Source organism: Sphaerodactylus townsendi, linkage group LG03 (genome assembly GCF_021028975.2).
Source record: "Sphaerodactylus townsendi isolate TG3544 linkage group LG03, MPM_Stown_v2.3, whole genome shotgun sequence".
Lineage (NCBI taxonomy): Eukaryota > Metazoa > Chordata > Lepidosauria > Squamata > Sphaerodactylidae > Sphaerodactylus > Sphaerodactylus townsendi.
Genome location: NC_059427.1, coordinates 150,540,683 through 150,559,665, shown reverse-complemented (window position 1 = coordinate 150,559,665; position 18,983 = coordinate 150,540,683). Strand labels below are relative to the sequence as shown.

The 18,983-nt window shown below is 59.3% G+C and overlaps 1 protein-coding gene across 1 annotated transcript; it reads left to right on the top strand.

Annotated features, from left to right (window-relative positions):
• Positions 1 to 4,157: 4,157 nt before the first annotated feature.
• Positions 4,158 to 18,539, top strand: LOC125427927 (advillin-like). Its single transcript, XM_048487495.1, has 5 exons — positions 4,158 to 4,163; positions 4,372 to 4,560; positions 6,246 to 6,314; positions 8,599 to 8,724; positions 17,566 to 18,539. Exons 1-5 carry the CDS (start codon positions 4,158 to 4,160, stop codon positions 17,677 to 17,679), a joined length of 504 nt encoding a protein of 167 aa, XP_048343452.1. The 3' UTR covers positions 17,680 to 18,539.
• The last annotated feature ends 444 nt before the right edge of the window (positions 18,540 to 18,983 follow it).

Genomic DNA, 18,983 nt, shown 5'->3' with positions numbered 1-18,983 from the left:
GGTGGGGGGGGGGGGGGGTGGGGGGGGGGGGGGGTGGGGGGGGGGGGGGGTGGGGGGGGGGGGGGGTGGGGGGGGGGGGGGGTGGGGGGGGGGGGGGGTGGGGGGGGGGGGGGGTGGGGGGGGGGGGGGGTGGGGGGGGGGGGGGGTGGGGGGGGGGGGGGGTGGGGGGGGGGGGGGGTGGGGGGGGGGGGGGGTGGGGGGGGGGGGGGGTGGGGGGGGGGGGGGGTGGGGGGGGGGGGGGGTGGGGGGGGGGGGGGGTGGGGGGGGGGGGGGGTGGGGGGGGGGGGGGGTGGGGGGGGGGGGGGGTGGGGGGGGGGGGGGGTGGGGGGGGGGGGGGGTGGGGGGGGGGGGGGGTGGGGGGGGGGGGGGGTGGGGGGGGGGGGGGGTGGGGGGGGGGGGGGGTGGGGGGGGGGGGGGGTGGGGGGGGGGGGGGGTGGGGGGGGGGGGGGGTGGGGGGGGGGGGGGGTGGGGGGGGGGGGGGGTGGGGGGGGGGGGGGGTGGGGGGGGGGGGGGGTGGGGGGGGGGGGGGGTGGGGGGGGGGGGGGGTGGGGGGGGGGGGGGGTGGGGGGGGGGGGGGGTGGGGGGGGGGGGGGGTGGGGGGGGGGGGGGGTGGGGGGGGGGGGGGGTGGGGGGGGGGGGGGGTGGGGGGGGGGGGGGGTGGGGGGGGGGGGGGGTGGGGGGGGGGGGGGGTGGGGGGGGGGGGGGGTGGGGGGGGGGGGGGGTGGGGGGGGGGGGGGGTGGGGGGGGGGGGGGGTGGGGGGGGGGGGGGGTGGGGGGGGGGGGGGGTGGGGGGGGGGGGGGGTGGGGGGGGGGGGGGGTGGGGGGGGGGGGGGGTGGGGGGGGGGGGGGGTGGGGGGGGGGGGGGGTGGGGGGGGGGGGGGGTGGGGGGGGGGGGGGGTGGGGGGGGGGGGGGGTGGGGGGGGGGGGGGGTGGGGGGGGGGGGGGGTGGGGGGGGGGGGGGGTGGGGGGGGGGGGGGGTGGGGGGGGGGGGGGGTGGGGGGGGGGGGGGGTGGGGGGGGGGGGGGGTGGGGGGGGGGGGGGGTGGGGGGGGGGGGGGGTGGGGGGGGGGGGGGGTGGGGGGGGGGGGGGGTGGGGGGGGGGGGGGGTGGGGGGGGGGGGGGGTGGGGGGGGGGGGGGGTGGGGGGGGGGGGGGGTGGGGGGGGGGGGGGGTGGGGGGGGGGGGGGGTGGGGGGGGGGGGGGGTGGGGGGGGGGGGGGGTGGGGGGGGGGGGGGGTGGGGGGGGGGGGGGGTGGGGGGGGGGGGGGGTGGGGGGGGGGGGGGGTGGGGGGGGGGGGGGGTGGGGGGGGGGGGGGGTGGGGGGGGGGGGGGGTGGGGGGGGGGGGGGGTGGGGGGGGGGGGGGGTGGGGGGGGGGGGGGGTGGGGGGGGGGGGGGGTGGGGGGGGGGGGGGGTGGGGGGGGGGGGGGGTGGGGGGGGGGGGGGGTGGGGGGGGGGGGGGGTGGGGGGGGGGGGGGGTGGGGGGGGGGGGGGGTGGGGGGGGGGGGGGGTGGGGGGGGGGGGGGGTGGGGGGGGGGGGGGGTGGGGGGGGGGGGGGGTGGGGGGGGGGGGGGGTGGGGGGGGGGGGGGGTGGGGGGGGGGGGGGGTGGGGGGGGGGGGGGGTGGGGGGGGGGGGGGGTGGGGGGGGGGGGGGGTGGGGGGGGGGGGGGGTGGGGGGGGGGGGGGGTGGGGGGGGGGGGGGGTGGGGGGGGGGGGGGGTGGGGGGGGGGGGGGGTGGGGGGGGGGGGGGGTGGGGGGGGGGGGGGGTGGGGGGGGGGGGGGGTGGGGGGGGGGGGGGGTGGGGGGGGGGGGGGGTGGGGGGGGGGGGGGGTGGGGGGGGGGGGGGGTGGGGGGGGGGGGGGGTGGGGGGGGGGGGGGGTGGGGGGGGGGGGGGGTGGGGGGGGGGGGGGGTGGGGGGGGGGGGGGGTGGGGGGGGGGGGGGGTGGGGGGGGGGGGGGGTGGGGGGGGGGGGGGGTGGGGGGGGGGGGGGGTGGGGGGGGGGGGGGGTGGGGGGGGGGGGGGGTGGGGGGGGGGGGGGGTGGGGGGGGGGGGGGGTGGGGGGGGGGGGGGGTGGGGGGGGGGGGGGGTGGGGGGGGGGGGGGGTGGGGGGGGGGGGGGGTGGGGGGGGGGGGGGGTGGGGGGGGGGGGGGGTGGGGGGGGGGGGGGGTGGGGGGGGGGGGGGGTGGGGGGGGGGGGGGGTGGGGGGGGGGGGGGGTGGGGGGGGGGGGGGGTGGGGGGGGGGGGGGGTGGGGGGGGGGGGGGGTGGGGGGGGGGGGGGGTGGGGGGGGGGGGGGGTGGGGGGGGGGGGGGGTGGGGGGGGGGGGGGGTGGGGGGGGGGGGGGGTGGGGGGGGGGGGGGGTGGGGGGGGGGGGGGGTGGGGGGGGGGGGGGGTGGGGGGGGGGGGGGGTGGGGGGGGGGGGGGGTGGGGGGGGGGGGGGGTGGGGGGGGGGGGGGGTGGGGGGGGGGGGGGGTGGGGGGGGGGGGGGGTGGGGGGGGGGGGGGGTGGGGGGGGGGGGGGGTGGGGGGGGGGGGGGGTGGGGGGGGGGGGGGGTGGGGGGGGGGGGGGGTGGGGGGGGGGGGGGGTGGGGGGGGGGGGGGGTGGGGGGGGGGGGGGGTGGGGGGGGGGGGGGGTGGGGGGGGGGGGGGGTGGGGGGGGGGGGGGGTGGGGGGGGGGGGGGGTGGGGGGGGGGGGGGGTGGGGGGGGGGGGGGGTGGGGGGGGGGGGGGGTGGGGGGGGGGGGGGGTGGGGGGGGGGGGGGGTGGGGGGGGGGGGGGGTGGGGGGGGGGGGGGGTGGGGGGGGGGGGGGGTGGGGGGGGGGGGGGGTGGGGGGGGGGGGGGGTGGGGGGGGGGGGGGGTGGGGGGGGGGGGGGGTGGGGGGGGGGGGGGGTGGGGGGGGGGGGGGGTGGGGGGGGGGGGGGGTGGGGGGGGGGGGGGGTGGGGGGGGGGGGGGGTGGGGGGGGGGGGGGGTGGGGGGGGGGGGGGGTGGGGGGGGGGGGGGGTGGGGGGGGGGGGGGGTGGGGGGGGGGGGGGGTGGGGGGGGGGGGGGGTGGGGGGGGGGGGGGGTGGGGGGGGGGGGGGGTGGGGGGGGGGGGGGGTGGGGGGGGGGGGGGGTGGGGGGGGGGGGGGGTGGGGGGGGGGGGGGGTGGGGGGGGGGGGGGGTGGGGGGGGGGGGGGGTGGGGGGGGGGGGGGGTGGGGGGGGGGGGGGGTGGGGGGGGGGGGGGGTGGGGGGGGGGGGGGGTGGGGGGGGGGGGGGGTGGGGGGGGGGGGGGGTGGGGGGGGGGGGGGGTGGGGGGGGGGGGGGGTGGGGGGGGGGGGGGGTGGGGGGGGGGGGGGGTGGGGGGGGGGGGGGGTGGGGGGGGGGGGGGGTGGGGGGGGGGGGGGGTGGGGGGGGGGGGGGGTGGGGGGGGGGGGGGGTGGGGGGGGGGGGGGGTGGGGGGGGGGGGGGGTGGGGGGGGGGGGGGGTGGGGGGGGGGGGGGGTGGGGGGGGGGGGGGGTGGGGGGGGGGGGGGGTGGGGGGGGGGGGGGGTGGGGGGGGGGGGGGGTGGGGGGGGGGGGGGGTGGGGGGGGGGGGGGGTGGGGGGGGGGGGGGGTGGGGGGGGGGGGGGGTGGGGGGGGGGGGGGGTGGGGGGGGGGGGGGGTGGGGGGGGGGGGGGGTGGGGGGGGGGGGGGGTGGGGGGGGGGGGGGGTGGGGGGGGGGGGGGGTGGGGGGGGGGGGGGGTGGGGGGGGGGGGGGGTGGGGGGGGGGGGGGGTGGGGGGGGGGGGGGGTGGGGGGGGGGGGGGGTGGGGGGGGGGGGGGGTGGGGGGGGGGGGGGGTGGGGGGGGGGGGGGGTGGGGGGGGGGGGGGGTGGGGGGGGGGGGGGGTGGGGGGGGGGGGGGGTGGGGGGGGGGGGGGGTGGGGGGGGGGGGGGGTGGGGGGGGGGGGGGGTGGGGGGGGGGGGGGGTGGGGGGGGGGGGGGGTGGGGGGGGGGGGGGGTGGGGGGGGGGGGGGGTGGGGGGGGGATTTGTACAACAATTTTTGGCTTGACAAAGGACTGCCGAAATAAAAACCTAATCTAGAGGTTTTATAGCCATACCTGACGGTGTACTTACTAAATATTTTTTGTATATTTATGATAGTAAGAATATGTTAAAATGATACTCACTTAGTGAGTTGGATACACATGGGTGTAATATTTGTTACAGTTTCTTTTAACAAGGGGCCGTTCCATCATTTGAGCCTGAAGTGGTGCAGCCCAGAGGCAGGTATATTATCTCCCTGAAAACTGTGCCTCACAGTCTGGCTTCTGACCTGAATCATCACCATGTTTCTCCATAGCAGGATATCATCTCAACTGTATAAATGAGCAACCCCAAACATCATGTTTCTCTTTTTAGATCTTCTTATGGATTGGCAAAGAATCAAATCAGGTGGAGAGGAAGGAGGCGTTGGCAACAGCTCAAGAATATCTGCAGACCCACCCCAGCGGGAGGGATGTTGATACCCCCATCCTCATAGTCAAGCAAGGTTTCGAGCCCCCCAACTTCACAGGGTGGTTCTTGGCTTGGGACCCATACCGATGGAGTGTAAGTGGAAAGGATGCTATTCTGTGTCTCAGGTATTGACCGATAAATGTTACTACAGGATCTGATAAAGGTTTCAGCAAGCACTTACCATATATACTCATGTATAAGTCGAATTTTTCAGCACATTTTCAATGCTGAAAAAGCTCCCCTCGACTTATATGCGGGTCATTAAAATGTTTTGTGTGTTTTTACTTTGCCGGCCAGCAGGGGGCGCAGTTGTTATGCTAGCGGCACCATAATTTCAGGGTACCCTCAGAAGACACTCCTGATGATACCAGCCAAGTTTGGTAAAGTTTGGTTCTGGGGGTCCAAAGTTATGGACCCCCAAAGGAGGTGCCCCCATTCCCCATTGTTTTCAATGGGAGCTATTAGTAGATGGGGCTACCCTTTTGAGGGTCCATAACTTTGGACCCTCTGAACCAAACTTCACCAAACCTGGCTGGTCTCATCAGGAGAGTCTCTTTATGATACCAGTCAGGTTTGGTGAAGTTTGGGTCAGGGGATCCAAAGTTATTGACCCCCAAAGGGGATGCCCCATCCCCCATTGTTTACAATGGAAGCTAATAGTAGATTTTCCATTTCTGATAATATCCCTCTTAAAATCTAAGTTGGGTTACATTTGGGCATACAGATGATGATGAGGAATCCAGTTTTGAAGGATTTTAACTCTTGTGTTTTAGCTTGGTTGCTGGTTGAGCTAAGGTTTTTGTACTTTTAAAGTTATTGTTGAGACCATATTGTTCTTGTTGACCCTCTTTTCCACTTACAGAGCCAGTTTACTGTTTTTCTTTGAAATAAATATTCAAAAACATTTAACCTACTGATGCCTCAATTGATGTAATTTTATTGGCATCTATTTTTATTTTTGAAATTTACCAGCAGCTGCTGCATTTCCCACCCTCGACTTATACGCGAGTTTTCCCAGTTTTTTGTGGTAAAATTAGGTGCCGCGACTTATATGCGGGTCGACTTATACATGAGTATATACGGTAATTTGAGGAATAATACCATCAAACTGTTCTCATGCTCCACATTTTTTACAGCACTTAGCCTCAGTATTAAAGAACATTGTTTAAGTATTTGTATCCAGTGGTGGGATTCAGCTGGTTCACACCGGTTTGGTAGAACCAGCATCTAGTTTTTTGTTGAGTTCGGTGAACTGGTTGTTAGGGCCGCCCGGGAGGGGGAGCGAGGGGGCTTTCAGAGCAGCAGCGGCAAGGCCCATCGTCCTCCTCCACCCCCAAAAGAAGCTCCTCCGCAGCAGATAAGTGGGCAGCAAAGAGGCTGCATGGGGGGGGGGCACGCAGCAGCAGGGCACCAGTGGGGGGTGGCGGGAGGGGGGGTTGGACCGGTTGTTAAATTATTAGAATCCCACCACTGTTTGTACTTTACTTTTCTCCCAAATGGGAACCCCCAAAAAACCTCACAGCATCATTCTCCCCTACTCTTATTTAATCCTCACGACACCCCTGTGAGATAGGTTCATCTGACAGCCTCGTTTAAGTTGGTAAGTTTCTATGGTGATTGGAACGTGGGCCCCGTCCAACATTTTTACTACAGACCATGTTGGGTCTCCTGTTCCAGGCTAAAACTTGTGAGCTTGAAATGAAATTCTGCTTTCTGCCCTCTAATGCTGAATTATGATAATAATCCCATGGATAACTGCCTTCTTGCTACCTCTGCAGGAAGGAAAGACATATGAACAGCTGAAGAAGGAACTGGGAGATGCAGCCAATATCGTCAGAATCACAGCGGTGAGCTGAAAGTTTGCTTAAGAACATAAGAACAAGTCAGATGGATCAGACCAGAGTCCATCTAGTCCAGCACTCTGCTACTCGCAGTGGCCCACCAGGTGCCTTTGGGAGCTCACATGCAGGAGGTGAAAGCAATGGCTTTCTGCTGCTGCTGCTCCTGAGCACCTGGTCTGTTAAGGCATTTGCAATCTGAGATCAAAGAGGATCAAGATTGGTAGCTTCCCCGGCTAGAAACATTTCCTATGGTCGAGAACCTCACTGGGCCACCGAAGTTGCCCTTTACACCTCCAAGACCTGGCCCGTAACATTATAAGAAAAAGTCACATATCTAGCCTGGCTTCATAACCTCTACCCCAAGGAGGCAGGGCACTCTGGAACGTTGCCTAGGCAACAGTGTATAGAAGGGAGTTCTGTGCTGGGCATCTTCCCATGGTAGACGTAGGCATCTGTCATCCTGCCTCGCGCAAATGTCACTACTAACAGTGTCCTGTGTGAGGCAAGTGAAGCCAGGGCATCATAAGAACATAAGAACTAGCCTGCTGGATCAGACCAGAGTCCATCTAGTCCAGCATTCTGCTACTCGCAGTGGCCCACCAGGTGCCTTTGGGAGCTCACATGCAGGATGTGAAAGCAATGGCCTTAAGAACATAAGAACTAGCCTGCTGGATCAGACCAGAGTCCATCTAGTCCAGCATTCTGCTACTCGCAGTGGCCCACCAGGTGCCTTTGGGAGCTCGCATGCAGGAGGTGAAAGCAATCAATCAAAGCGTCTGCCTCTTGCAATGCTCCTTATGACTTCTGTTTCTGGAATGCTCATTGCCCCCAGCAGTTGATTGGTTGCACTGAATCACGATTTCCACCCCCTTCCAAAGGAGCCTGCTGCATCTTTGCATGATCGACTGGTCTAGTCTTCCCTCCATTAAAATCCCCCTCCTTGTCTACTGAATTTCCAGCTCTCTGATATCTGAAGTATTTAGCTGGAGTTGCTCAACAAGGTTCTCCAACTACTCTTCACAGTAATGCAGACCAATGGGGAAAAGTGCTGTCGAGGCATAGCTGACTTACGACAACCACGTAGGGGTTTTTTTTTTCCAGGATGAGAGACTTACAGAGGTGGCTTGCCATTGCTTTCCTCTGTTTAGCAGCTGTGGGCTTCCTTGGTGGTCTTCCATCCAAGTATTGACCAAGACTGTGAAGTCGTGCCCGCGAAGTCGCAAGAAAGAGACGAGACGCGGAGATTCCATCTGGTGGAGAGAGCCAGCAACAGGAAGCGCGGGATCCCGTGATCCTGGCAACTCTGCCGTGTGCTTGTCCCTTGCACCTTTTATTAGGGTTTCACTAGGGGCGTGTAAAGGGGTCGGGCAGGCAGGAGAGCGGGAGGTCGGGAGAACGGGAGATCATCATGTGATGCATGATCTCATCGGGCTGCTACATGCAGGAGGAAGCATCCGCGTCTGGGTCTAATCCTCACCTGAGGGCAAGGGCCCTTTTGTCCCTTTGTATGGGACACCTGGTGACCGCGAGTCAGGCAGTTCATGACCCGTGACTCACGGGGGAGCGGGGGCTGGGGGAGCGTGTGCGCCCAGAAGGCCGTAGCCGGCACCGGCATTCCAAGCGCTCTCTCTACGGTTCTGCTGGGTTCGCGGGCTCACCCCTACAAGACTGACCTGTTAGCTTTCAAGACCAGACAAGACCAGCCTGGGACATCCAGGTTCAGGGAGCCATGAGGACTACGGTAGCAATCTGCTTATTTTGTTTTTATTGTGAAAGCTTACATATTTAAGCTGTCAACATTTTGGATCAAAATGGAACCCCCTAGCAGAGGCGTAGCTAGGGAAAATGGAGCCCGGTGCAAAATCTGAGCGCCCCCCCCCCCCACATGGGCGGCCGCTGTGATGCTGGAATCCACCCCCAAACAGCATCACTTTCAATGGTGTTTAAACTAGGGAGCCCAGATTCTCCTTTTAAATCCACCTTAAAGGGAGAATCTGGGCTCCCCAGTTAAAACAACATTGAAAGTGATGCGGTTTGGGGGTGGATTCTCCCACACCCTGAAACAGCATCACTTTCAAGGCAGAAACCACAATAATTATATCTGGCAACCCCCCCACCCCCACCCCCACCCCCACCAAAAAACTAAACAAGATGGCAGCCCAAATGAGACCATTACAAATAGTCAGGTCTTCAGAGTTTAGAGGTAAAAGACTGTTGCACGAATTCATTGAGTTAGCAGAGTAATCGCTCTGGCTTTGGGTAGTATTTTTCCCCTGTTGTTTCTGCTTAGGAGTTGAACGACGCATCCTTGGGGCTCCAACGTTCCAAAAATAGCGCCTGCCAAACCTACCCGCTGGAGATTCTTTTGGGTTGCTGTGATGAACTACCGGAAGATGTGGACCCTGCGAAGAAAGAGGTGAGCTCTATAATGCACTGCTCGGGAGCAGCAGTGGCGTAGGAGGTTAAGAGCTCGTGTATCTAATCTGGAGGAACCGGGTTTGATTCCCCGCTCTGCCGCCTGAGCTGTGGAGGCTTCTCTGGGGAATTCAGATTAGCCTGTGCACTCCCACACACGCCAGCTGGGTGACCTTGGGCTAGTCACAGCTTCTCGGAGCTCTCTCAGCCCCACCCACCTCACAGGGTGTTTGTTGTGAGGGGGGGAGGGCAAGGAGATTGTCAGCCCCTTTGAGTCTCCTGCAGGAGAGAAAGGGGGGGATATAAATCCAAACTCCTCCTCCTCCTCCTTATTATCAGGGCTGTGCAAGATTGCGGTGCAACACAACCATGAAGTTTGGAACTGGGCACAGAGGCTAATAGCTTAAGAATTTCAGCACGTTTTTAGTCCTTAGGGCTACCAGGATCAACTCCAAGGGTGTAGGTATCAGATGAGTCTCAAGAACAAGAGTGACTCAAATATGAGCTGCCGCCACAGAAAATGCCATTTCTTGTGCCCTGAAGGAAAGAGCACCGAAAATAGGGTTTGAAAGGCAGATATTAACCAGAGGCAGGGTAGGGTTGCTAGGATAGCACTGGCACTTGCGGGGGGGGGGGGGGGTACGCTTGGAAAACGGCATAGCACCAATGCTGCGACTTCATTTGCGTTGTGTACCCAAAAATAATTCCACCGTGTTTATATGATGCTCTAGAATTCCACTCCCCCACAAAGAACACCTTCTATCATTTTGCCATTGCAGTGGCAAGACTGATGAGACTAGGTTGCCACCACAATGTTGCTGCTGGTTGTGAAACAGGAAGTGACATCAGCATAGGGTTGCCAACCTTCGGGTGGGGTCTGGAGATCTCCCAGAATTACAATGGAGTATAGTGATCCGTTGCCCTGGAGAAAATGGCTGCTTTGGAGAATAGACTGTCGCCCAGAGCTCCCGCCTCAAATTCTACCCTCCCCAGGCTCCACTCTAGGAATTTCATAGACTCAGCAACCCTAATGTTCTAGAACAGGGGTCGGCAACCTTTAACACCCAAAGAGCCATTTGGACCCATTTTCCACGGAAAAGAAGAAGAAGAAGAGTTTGGATTTATATCCCCGCTTTCTCTCCTGCAGGAGACTCAAAGGGGCTGACAATCTCCTTGCCCTTCCCCCCTCACAACAAACACCCTGTGAGGTAGGTGGGGCTGAGAGAGCTCCGAGAAGCTGTGACTAGCCCAAGGTCACCCAGCTGGCGTGTGTGGGAGTGCACAGGCTAATCTGAATTCCCCAGATAAGCCTCCACAGCTCAGGCGGCAGAGCGGGGAATCAAACCCGGTTCCTCCAGATTAGATACACGAGCTCTTAACCTCCTACGCCACTGCTGGAGCCACAAATACTTTTTGACATCTAAAATGAAGATAACACTGTCTATATTCTCATGCAGGGAGAAGTTCCCTTCTTTGGGGCCCATTTTTACCCATCAAAGCAAAAGAAGGGGGGGGGGGGTTAAAAAGCCTGTTGTTTTGAACGTGATTCAAATGACCAGCAATCGAATTTCCGTTTCACACATTTCTCTTTTCTTGTGTTGAAAGACACTGATTATGCCCCACCCCCAAAAAGAACCCCCTCAAGTTCCACTTGGATGATGGATCAAAATTGGTGCCTTTAATGGGGTTTATCAGCTTCGAGGGGGGGGGGGGGCTCTTGAGAAAATGTCTGCCATGGAGGGTGGACTCAACAGCCATCTTCCTCACTGAGCATGGCCCCCACCCTGCTCCCAAAAGCCACAGCTTCTGAGAATCTACCCCAAACGTCCTGGGATTTGCCTGCCGGGAGTTGGCAACCCATGACAACCATGGCTGAGGATGATCCCAGCCTTCCTCCCTTCCACGATCTACAAGCTCACTCTCCACTGGCTTCTTCTGAAGTAAACCTTCCATTGATCCGCGTACAAGGCTTTCCCCATGCGCTCCTGCCCTCCTTGGCAAAGCAGAAGCAAATAATTCTCCATTGAGCGAGGGAACATCTGGGTCTTGCTAATCTACCAATCAGGGAGGCAGGGATTAAATGAAATTCTTCCCAGGATCCCTCCGTCTCTGCCTGGCTCCTCCTTCCGCCAGTTTGTTCCCTGCCTTAAGGGAGTGCAGTCGCAGTGGCTGTTACTGCCACTGTTGTATTCTTATTTTTATTTTTTAACCTTGAAATCCCTCCTCGGAGGGAAGGAGAGAGGCAGCGTCTGTTGCCTAGAGAGATTCAGGCGGCCCCCTCGCTCTGCTCAGCAACCTTCATTGCAGGCAAGCAGCGAGTGGCGGGAGACAAGCGGCAGGCGCGCGCGCGCGATGCCGCGCAAGAAAGATACGGTGCTCTCCTCGGAGGAGGAGAGCGACGAAGCCTCATACGGCCGCCAAACACCCGACAAACAGTCGGGAGAGGAAGACAGCAGCCCTGAGAGGGCTCGCTCTGCCGCGGCCGCGACGGGGAAGACGCGAAAAAAGACGAGCGGCAAGGACCCCGTTTCGCGCCAAAAGAAAGAGGCGCGCAAGATGGCCGCCGCAGATCACGACGGAGCCGGATCTGCTCCAGAGGGCCCGCAGTGCCTTGTTATCCCAGGCCAGGGCTTAGAGAGTCAGGCAGCCCCGTCAGAGGACCAGACGATGACAGAGGTCCAGGACGAGGGTAAGCTCTCACTAAAGGATCTTAAATCCGAGATTTTTAGCTACGTTAAGGGGGCCTTCCAACAGGAAAAAGCTTCTATGAGAGAAGAGATGTTGGCACTTTACAGGGAGCAGGTATACCAGCCCTCCAGTCCCCCCAATAGCTCCAGAACCTCTCCTAATCGGCAAGTAATACCAGCTGCCAATAGCAGAGAGAACAAAAGACCTAACCCCACTTGGCAAACCAAAGCAGCCCTTAAAAAACCTAGATTAAAAAACCCTTGGTGCCGATGATTCCTCTGGTGCTGAATCACAGAGCAGAGAGGAGGGGGAAGTCTTATCTGACCTGGAAGAGTTGGAGGAAATTCAGGTCACAGAACAATCTTCTCGTCTCTTTAAAAATGAGGACTATCAATATCTACTGTCCAAAGCAGTTTCTGCCTTACATCTAGGCGAGGCTAAGAGTGGTGAAGGAACTTCCAAGAGAAAGTCTACCTCCCTGCACAAGGGAGATGGGAGGTATTTCCCCTCCAAAGCACATTTAAAAAAGGTGTTCCCTTTTCCTGAATATTTTGAAACGCAGGTCACAAATGAATGGGACAAACCGACTGCAAACAGGAGGTGTCCTAATTTCCTACGTAAACTTTATGCCTTGCCATCTTATGCCAATGACATTTTGCAGGTGCCAATCATAGACGGGCCGGTGGCGGCTTTACAGTCCACAGGGGCAGTTTCCAAGGACGGTAGAGGACAGATTAAGGATCTGCAAGACAGACGCTCAGATCAATTATGCCGAAGGTCCCATGAAGCCATGGCTATGGTTATCAGAGCCTCTTCCACTGCTTCCATAGTTTGTAGGGCTTCTATTGCCTGGGCAAGGAAGGTGCTAGAACTGTTACCAGAAAGCGAAACTAGATCAATTGAGGGAGTTAACAGAATGCTAAAGTCAGTATGCTTTGCTTCTGATGCCACTTTAGATTCAGTAACCTTTGCAGCTCGAGCTATGGCATCATCGGTAGCCGCAAGGAGACTCCTATGGCTAAGAGCGTGGCAGACAGATTGGAAATCTAAAGCCCTGGTGTGTGAGTGTGCCTTTCAGGGACAGAAACTGTTCGGAGATGAGCTCAATGATTTCCTGGTAGACCCCAAGGAAAAACCAAAACATTTGCCTAAGTCCTTTCGCAAATTTGACAGGAAAACAAGTTCCAGCACCAATTTTCGACCCTATCAGAGTCAAACATTTCAGCCTAGTTTCAACCAAGGCAAGAGAGACTTCAGACGACCTTACTGGAATCAGAGTCGCCAACCATTCAAGAGGGGTTTTGCACCTAGAAAACAACAAGGCAATGACCGCTCCTTTCAGGAGAATCGTAACACCAAAGCCTGACGCCAACAGCGAGAGGGTGGGGGGAAGACTCCTAAGGTTCCAAAAGATGTGGAGGTCTTCCAAAACAGATGCTTGGTCCCTAGAGATAGTATCCTCAGGGTACGTAATAGAGTTCGCATCCCTACCACCCAGCAGGTTCCTATTGTCCCCTCTCTCCCAAAATCCAGAAAAAAGATCAAGGAAGCTACAGGCCATCTCCCACTTGTTAAAGATCGAAGCTGTGGAGCCTGTTCCAAAGGAACAGAGGAAAAAAGGGGTGTACTCAGTCCTATTCACTGTTCCCAAGAAAAATGGAGAATGGCGCCCCATCCTGGATCTAAAGTACGTCAATCAGTTTGTAAAATTAAAACATTTCAGGATGGAGAATCTAAGATCCATCGCCGACTCCTTACAACCACTAGAGTTCCTCACCTCGGTAGATCTATCAGAGGCCTACCTGCACATCCCAATCTTCCAAAGTCATCGCAGATTTCTAAGATTTGGGGTAGGTCAGGATCACTTTCAGTTCAGGGCTCTCCCCTTCGGGTTATGCACCGCCCCACGAGTGTTCTCCAAGGTCCTGGTCAATCTTGTGGTGGTGTTAAGGGAAAAGGGGATCAGACTACACCCTTACTTAGACGACATCATCATCAGGTCGGACTCTTACCAACAAGCCTTACTGGACAGCCAAAGGACCATCCAGACCTTGGAGGAACACGGGTTTGTCGTCAACCGGAAAAAGAGCTCTCTCAAACCCTCACAGAGGCTGGAACATCTTGGCTTCCTCATAGACACCAAGTCCTGCAAGATTTTGGTGCCACCAGAGAAACAAAAGATTCTGCGAGACAAGATTCGTCAAGTGGTGTCCAGAGACAGCTGCCCAGTGTTAACCCTAGCCAGCCTGATGGGATTACTAGTAGCCTACTCCGAAGCTATTCAATGGGGAAGGTTCAGAGCCAGACCTCTACAAAAATTTATCCGTCCATTCCAGGAGCTCATTACCAACAGATCGACCAGACAGGTAACAGTGCCAAGAACGGTAAAGGCCAGCCTCTTATGGTGGACAAAGACATGCAACCTCAGTCAGGGCAGAATATTTTGGATCAGCTCCACCAAACAGATCTTCTCGGATGCAAGCCTGACCGGATGGGGGGCCACACTGGACAGTATTCCCATTCAGGGTGTATGGTCCAAGAAGGAGTCGCAGCTTCATATCAACATATTGGAATTAAGAGCGATCAGACTAGCATTGCAACACTTTCAACATCTACTGCAAGGGTCCCATATTCTAGTACGGACGGACAACGTCGCCGCCAAGACTTACCTGAACAGACAGGGCGGCTCCAGGTCCAGGACGCTCCAGAGGGAAGCGATTTTGCTATTTCAGTGGGCGGAGAAACACGTGTTGTCTATTCGAGCGGAACACATAAAGGGATCGCTAAACATCCAAGCGGACTGGCTGAGCAGGCAATACATTCACCCGGGAGAGTGGCAACTGAAGAAGGAGATTTTTACACTGATATCCCAAACCTTAGGACATCCAGTGATGGACTTGTTCGCTTCCTATCAGAACAATCAGTTGCCCAGGTTCATGTCCCGATTCAGCCATCCGAAGGCAGAAGCAACGGACGCCTTATCGTCCATCTGGCCGAGAGGAATTCTTTACGCCTTTCCTCCTTTTCCATTGCTACCCAGATTGCTGAGGAAAATCAGGGAAGAGAGAGCGGAGATCATACTGGTGGCCCCCTGGTGGCCAAGGAGACCTTGGTTTGCAAACATTCTAAGGATGTCAGTACGCAAACCACTTCGCCTCCCTCTTGCACAAGATCTACTCCATCAGGGTCCAATAGTACATCCGGAACCAGAACGTCTGAGCTTGACCGCATGGAGGTTGAACGGCGATTTTTAGGTTCTCAAGGTTACAGCCAGGCAGTCATGGAAACGATCCTCGCATCCAGAAAGGCATCTACTAAGCGAATATACAATACTTCATGGAAAGCCTTTGTAAGATGGTGCTGGAGGAAGAAAGTATCCCCCACCACTCCAGCCGTCAAAGATATTCTTGGATTCTTACAGGAGGGACTGGAATCAGGTCTCAGAGCTAACACTCTTCGGAGACAAGTAGCAGCTTTAGCTTCCGTTGTCCCCAAATTAGATACTTACCCAACTTCTAGTCACCCACACATTATTAGGTTCTTGAGGGGCGCTACCTTAAAGGGTAAGCCAGTGCAACATCATTTCCCCACATGGAGACTACATACTGTACTGCATGCCCTTACAGCCTCTCCGTTTGAACCCATCATGGACATACACTTAAAATACCTTAGAATGAAAATCATTTTCCTAGTAGCCATCACATCGGCAAGAAGGGTGTCGGAGCTGGCGGCTCTGTCGATTAAACCCACTTTATGCATATTCCATAGAGACAAGGTGGTCTTACGTCCTGACCCCACCTTTGTGCCTAAGATTAATTCCAGCTTTCACAGAAAACAGGAAATATTTTTACCCACCTTTTGCCCGACTCCGCAGCATCCAAAAGAGGTCTACTGGCACAAACTGGATGTTAGGAGAGCGCTTAAGGCATTCCTGATTAGAACACAGGACTTCAGAAGGTCAGAATCCTTGTTTATTTCTATTGCCAATCATAACAAGGGTCAGAGCCCTTCGGGGATGGGGCGGTATAAAAGTCCAAACAATAAATAAATAAATAAATAAAATAAGTTGTCTTCCCAAGCCATCAGCAAGTGCCTTAGGGACTGTATAGGGGAAGCCTACAAAACACAAAAGTTACCCGTTCCTGTAGGGATCACAGCACATTCGGTTCGTAATGCATCCACGAACGCTGCCTTCAACAACAATGTCTCAGTTCCAGAAATTTGCAGAGCGGCAACGTGGTCCTCTCCTTCCACGTTTGTAAGACATTATAGACTGAACGTTTACAGTGCAGCGGATGCAGACTACGGCCGCAGAGTATTACAACATATCATCGGAGAGGATTTTGATCCCACCCTTTAAAATGATCGTGACACTGCTATGGGAGGTCACCCAGATGTTCCCTCGCTCAATGGAGAAACGACATTGGTCTTACCTGTGAAGGGTAATTCTCCATTGAGCGATTGGGAACATCTGCCCACCCTAAGAAATCTCCTACATCCTCTCCGGTGCCCTTTTTTGGTTCTTTGGCCTTTTTTGGTTTTTTGGAAGTTAAGAAGTTTTTTTAAGTCTTCTACATATTTAATCTAATTGATCTCCCAGTTTTTTACCTCCGTTAAAATTGTTACTTCAAGTTATACGACTTTGACCCGTTATGACTAACTGGTTTTGTTCGGGAGTCGACTTTTTCCCCTCTCCTAAGGGTGAGCATGCTTGGTACAGATCGTTGCGGCAGGACTGCTGAAGGGAGAGACCTAAACTGGCGGAAGGAGGAGCCAGGCAGAGACGGAGGGATCCTGGGAAGAATTTCATTTAATCCCTGCCTCCCTGATTGGTAGATTAGCAAGACCCAGATGTTCCCAATCGCTCAATGGAGAATTACCCTTCACAGGTAAGACCAATGTCGTTTCCCACCCACCCCCGCCTCCCCATCAAACAGCCCTGACGAATGCAACCTTGCAGGGCTGCAGGTAATAACTCCTGACAGTGTATTTCTCACCTGGACTCAGGCAGGCTGCCATCCGCCAGGAAAGCCCCTGGAGCTCAGTGGGGCTGTTGGGGGGTCTGCAACCCAAGGTGGCGCTGCTGGGGTTCCCCCTTTAGTCCCCTCCCCCAAGAAGGACCTGGGGGAGGGTGAAATGAGGCCACCCAAAGCAGGGACGACCCCTGACCCCCATTCAAGGGGGGTGGACTGACGTTAGGATTGCGCTGAAAATCTGCGTTCCTGCAACCTCCTCCCGTTTCCCGCCCTTCGCCACTCACCTGTTCAAGAGGATCCACCAGCGGTGCTCCGCCCCTCCGCCCTGCACCATCATCACCGGCATCAGCCAACCAGGCAGCTGGGACAGGGAATCTGGAAGTGGCTTGGAATAGCCATGTCGGGCTGTGCCTCTCTAGGAACGGGGACTCTTTCCCATTAACCCTTAGGGCAGTGGTGGGGAACCTATAGCACGGGTGCCAGAGGTGGCACTCAGAGCCCTCTCTGTGGGCACGCGCAAACACACACATCTAGGCTGGCCTGGGCCACTGGGCTTGATTATTAGCATTAAACCTAAGACCTAGTTTTGGGGAAGCAGTGTAAGTAACCCTGTTAAGCGCTGTTAAACCCCACTGATTTTCATGCGAAGAACTAAAGCACGATCCTTTACCTGGGAGTAAGCTCAGTTGCTGGCAATGGGGCTTGCTTCTGAGCAAACCCTCCTAGGGTCGTGATTCACCCATTGGAAGAGTTGCCCGGTTGCTTCAAAGCAAAGCCACCGACTTCCACCAAGCTTACTCCCGAGTAACGCATGTCTCAGAGCCAACCATTTTTTCTAAACTAAAACCTCAGTATTCAGGTTAGATTGCCGTGTTGGCACTTTGCGATAAATAAGTGGGTTTTGGGTTGCAGTTTGGGTACTCGGTCTCGAAAAGGTTCGCCATCACTGCCTTAGGGCAACTCTCCAAAGGAGGCTGAGAGGACCCAAGCCATGCAGAGTCGCAGTGCAAGGACGAAAGAGCCGCAGGTTGCAGGCCGCAGGGGCAAGCAAGGGTTGCAGGCCCAGTTCCATTGGGTATATTTATGAATACCATTTGCTGGGCTGGGGGTCCCACAGTCTAATCTTTGCTCACGGGCCCACCTTTCCCTTACTCATCCATGCCTTTCTCTACCATCAGGATTTCCTCTCGGAAGAAGACTTTGTGAGAGTCTTTGGAATGAAGAGGGACGATTTTGCCGCTCTCCCAACCTGGAAGCAGCTCCACCTGAAGAAAGAAAGAGGGCTTTTCTGAGGGGGATGGGAGCGACGGCTTGCAAAGCTGGAGGAAGAGCCACCCAGACTTAGCTACATTCAGCTTGAAACAGACCCCCACGTCCAGAAGCGTCTTAGCCCAACACAGGACATGCTTTCAACCATATATCAAAGTTATGCCAAATTATGCTTTGAAAGTCTCCCCATCTTCTGCTTCGAGGCAGCTACTGTCCAAATTAAAGGGGAAAGGAGGAATACATTACCTGCCATGGTCAGGACTGCTGGCGAAACCAGCCTGGAAGAAGTAGGCAGAAGCTTTGTAATAGGCTTGCCATCCTCCAGGTAGAGCCTGGAGATCTCCTCGAATGACAACTGAACTCCACATTACAGAGATCAGTTCCCCAGGCAAAAATGGCCATTTTGGAGAGCCCCTTTATGATTAAGGTCCCTTCCAAGGTTCCACTGCCCCCCTCATCCCATTCTGCCCTGGGATGAGGCCTCTTCCATGCAAATAAGTAGCCCCCCAATGACTGCTAGAAATCTGCTAAAAATGTGCTAGAAATCCGAACCACATGGAGGCCACATATGACTTTTTGGTTTGTGTAAACAGGGCCTGGGTTTATGCATTACAGGCATTAAAACTGGCATCGATGTCAAAGATAGCTTACTGCCTCCTACCAAGTGGCTAAAACCCCAGTGGACACAAAAGTCTACCCACCCCAGTCTGACTTCCAGTGGGAGCAAGGGGGACTGGAAGAAGTGTTTGAGCTATTTGGAGGGGGGGGGAGTTTAATGAAGAAGGATGGCTTACACGTTTCCTAATAAAAAAATTATGCTGCTCCTCTAGGTCCATGCGAGGCTAATCATTTGGACAACTCTAATCACAATAAAGAGAGTAAAAATGGCAGCTGGTTTTCTTCAGCGTTTGCTTCTCATTGAGAGTGGGTTTAGCAAAAGAGCTTCCTGCAGGTTTGTGGCTTTTGAAACACCAAAGTTCTGAATGGGGGGGGTGGGGGGGGGGGGGGGTGGGGGGGGGGGGGGGTGGGGGGGGGGGGGGGTGGGGGGGGGGGGGGGTGGGGGGGGGGGGGGGTGGGGGGGGGGGGGGGTGGGGGGGGGGGGGGGTGGGGGGGGGGGGGGGTGGGGGGGGGGGGGGGTGGGGGGGGGGGGGGGTGGGGGGGGGGGGGGGTGGGGGGGGGGGGGGGTGGGGGGGGGGGGGGGTGGGGGGGGGGGGGGGTGGGGGGGGGGGGGGGTGGGGGGGGGGGGGGGTGGGGGGGGGGGGGGGTGGGGGGGGGGGGGGGTGGGGGGGGGGGGGGGTGGGGGGGGGGGGGGGTGGGGGGGGGGGGG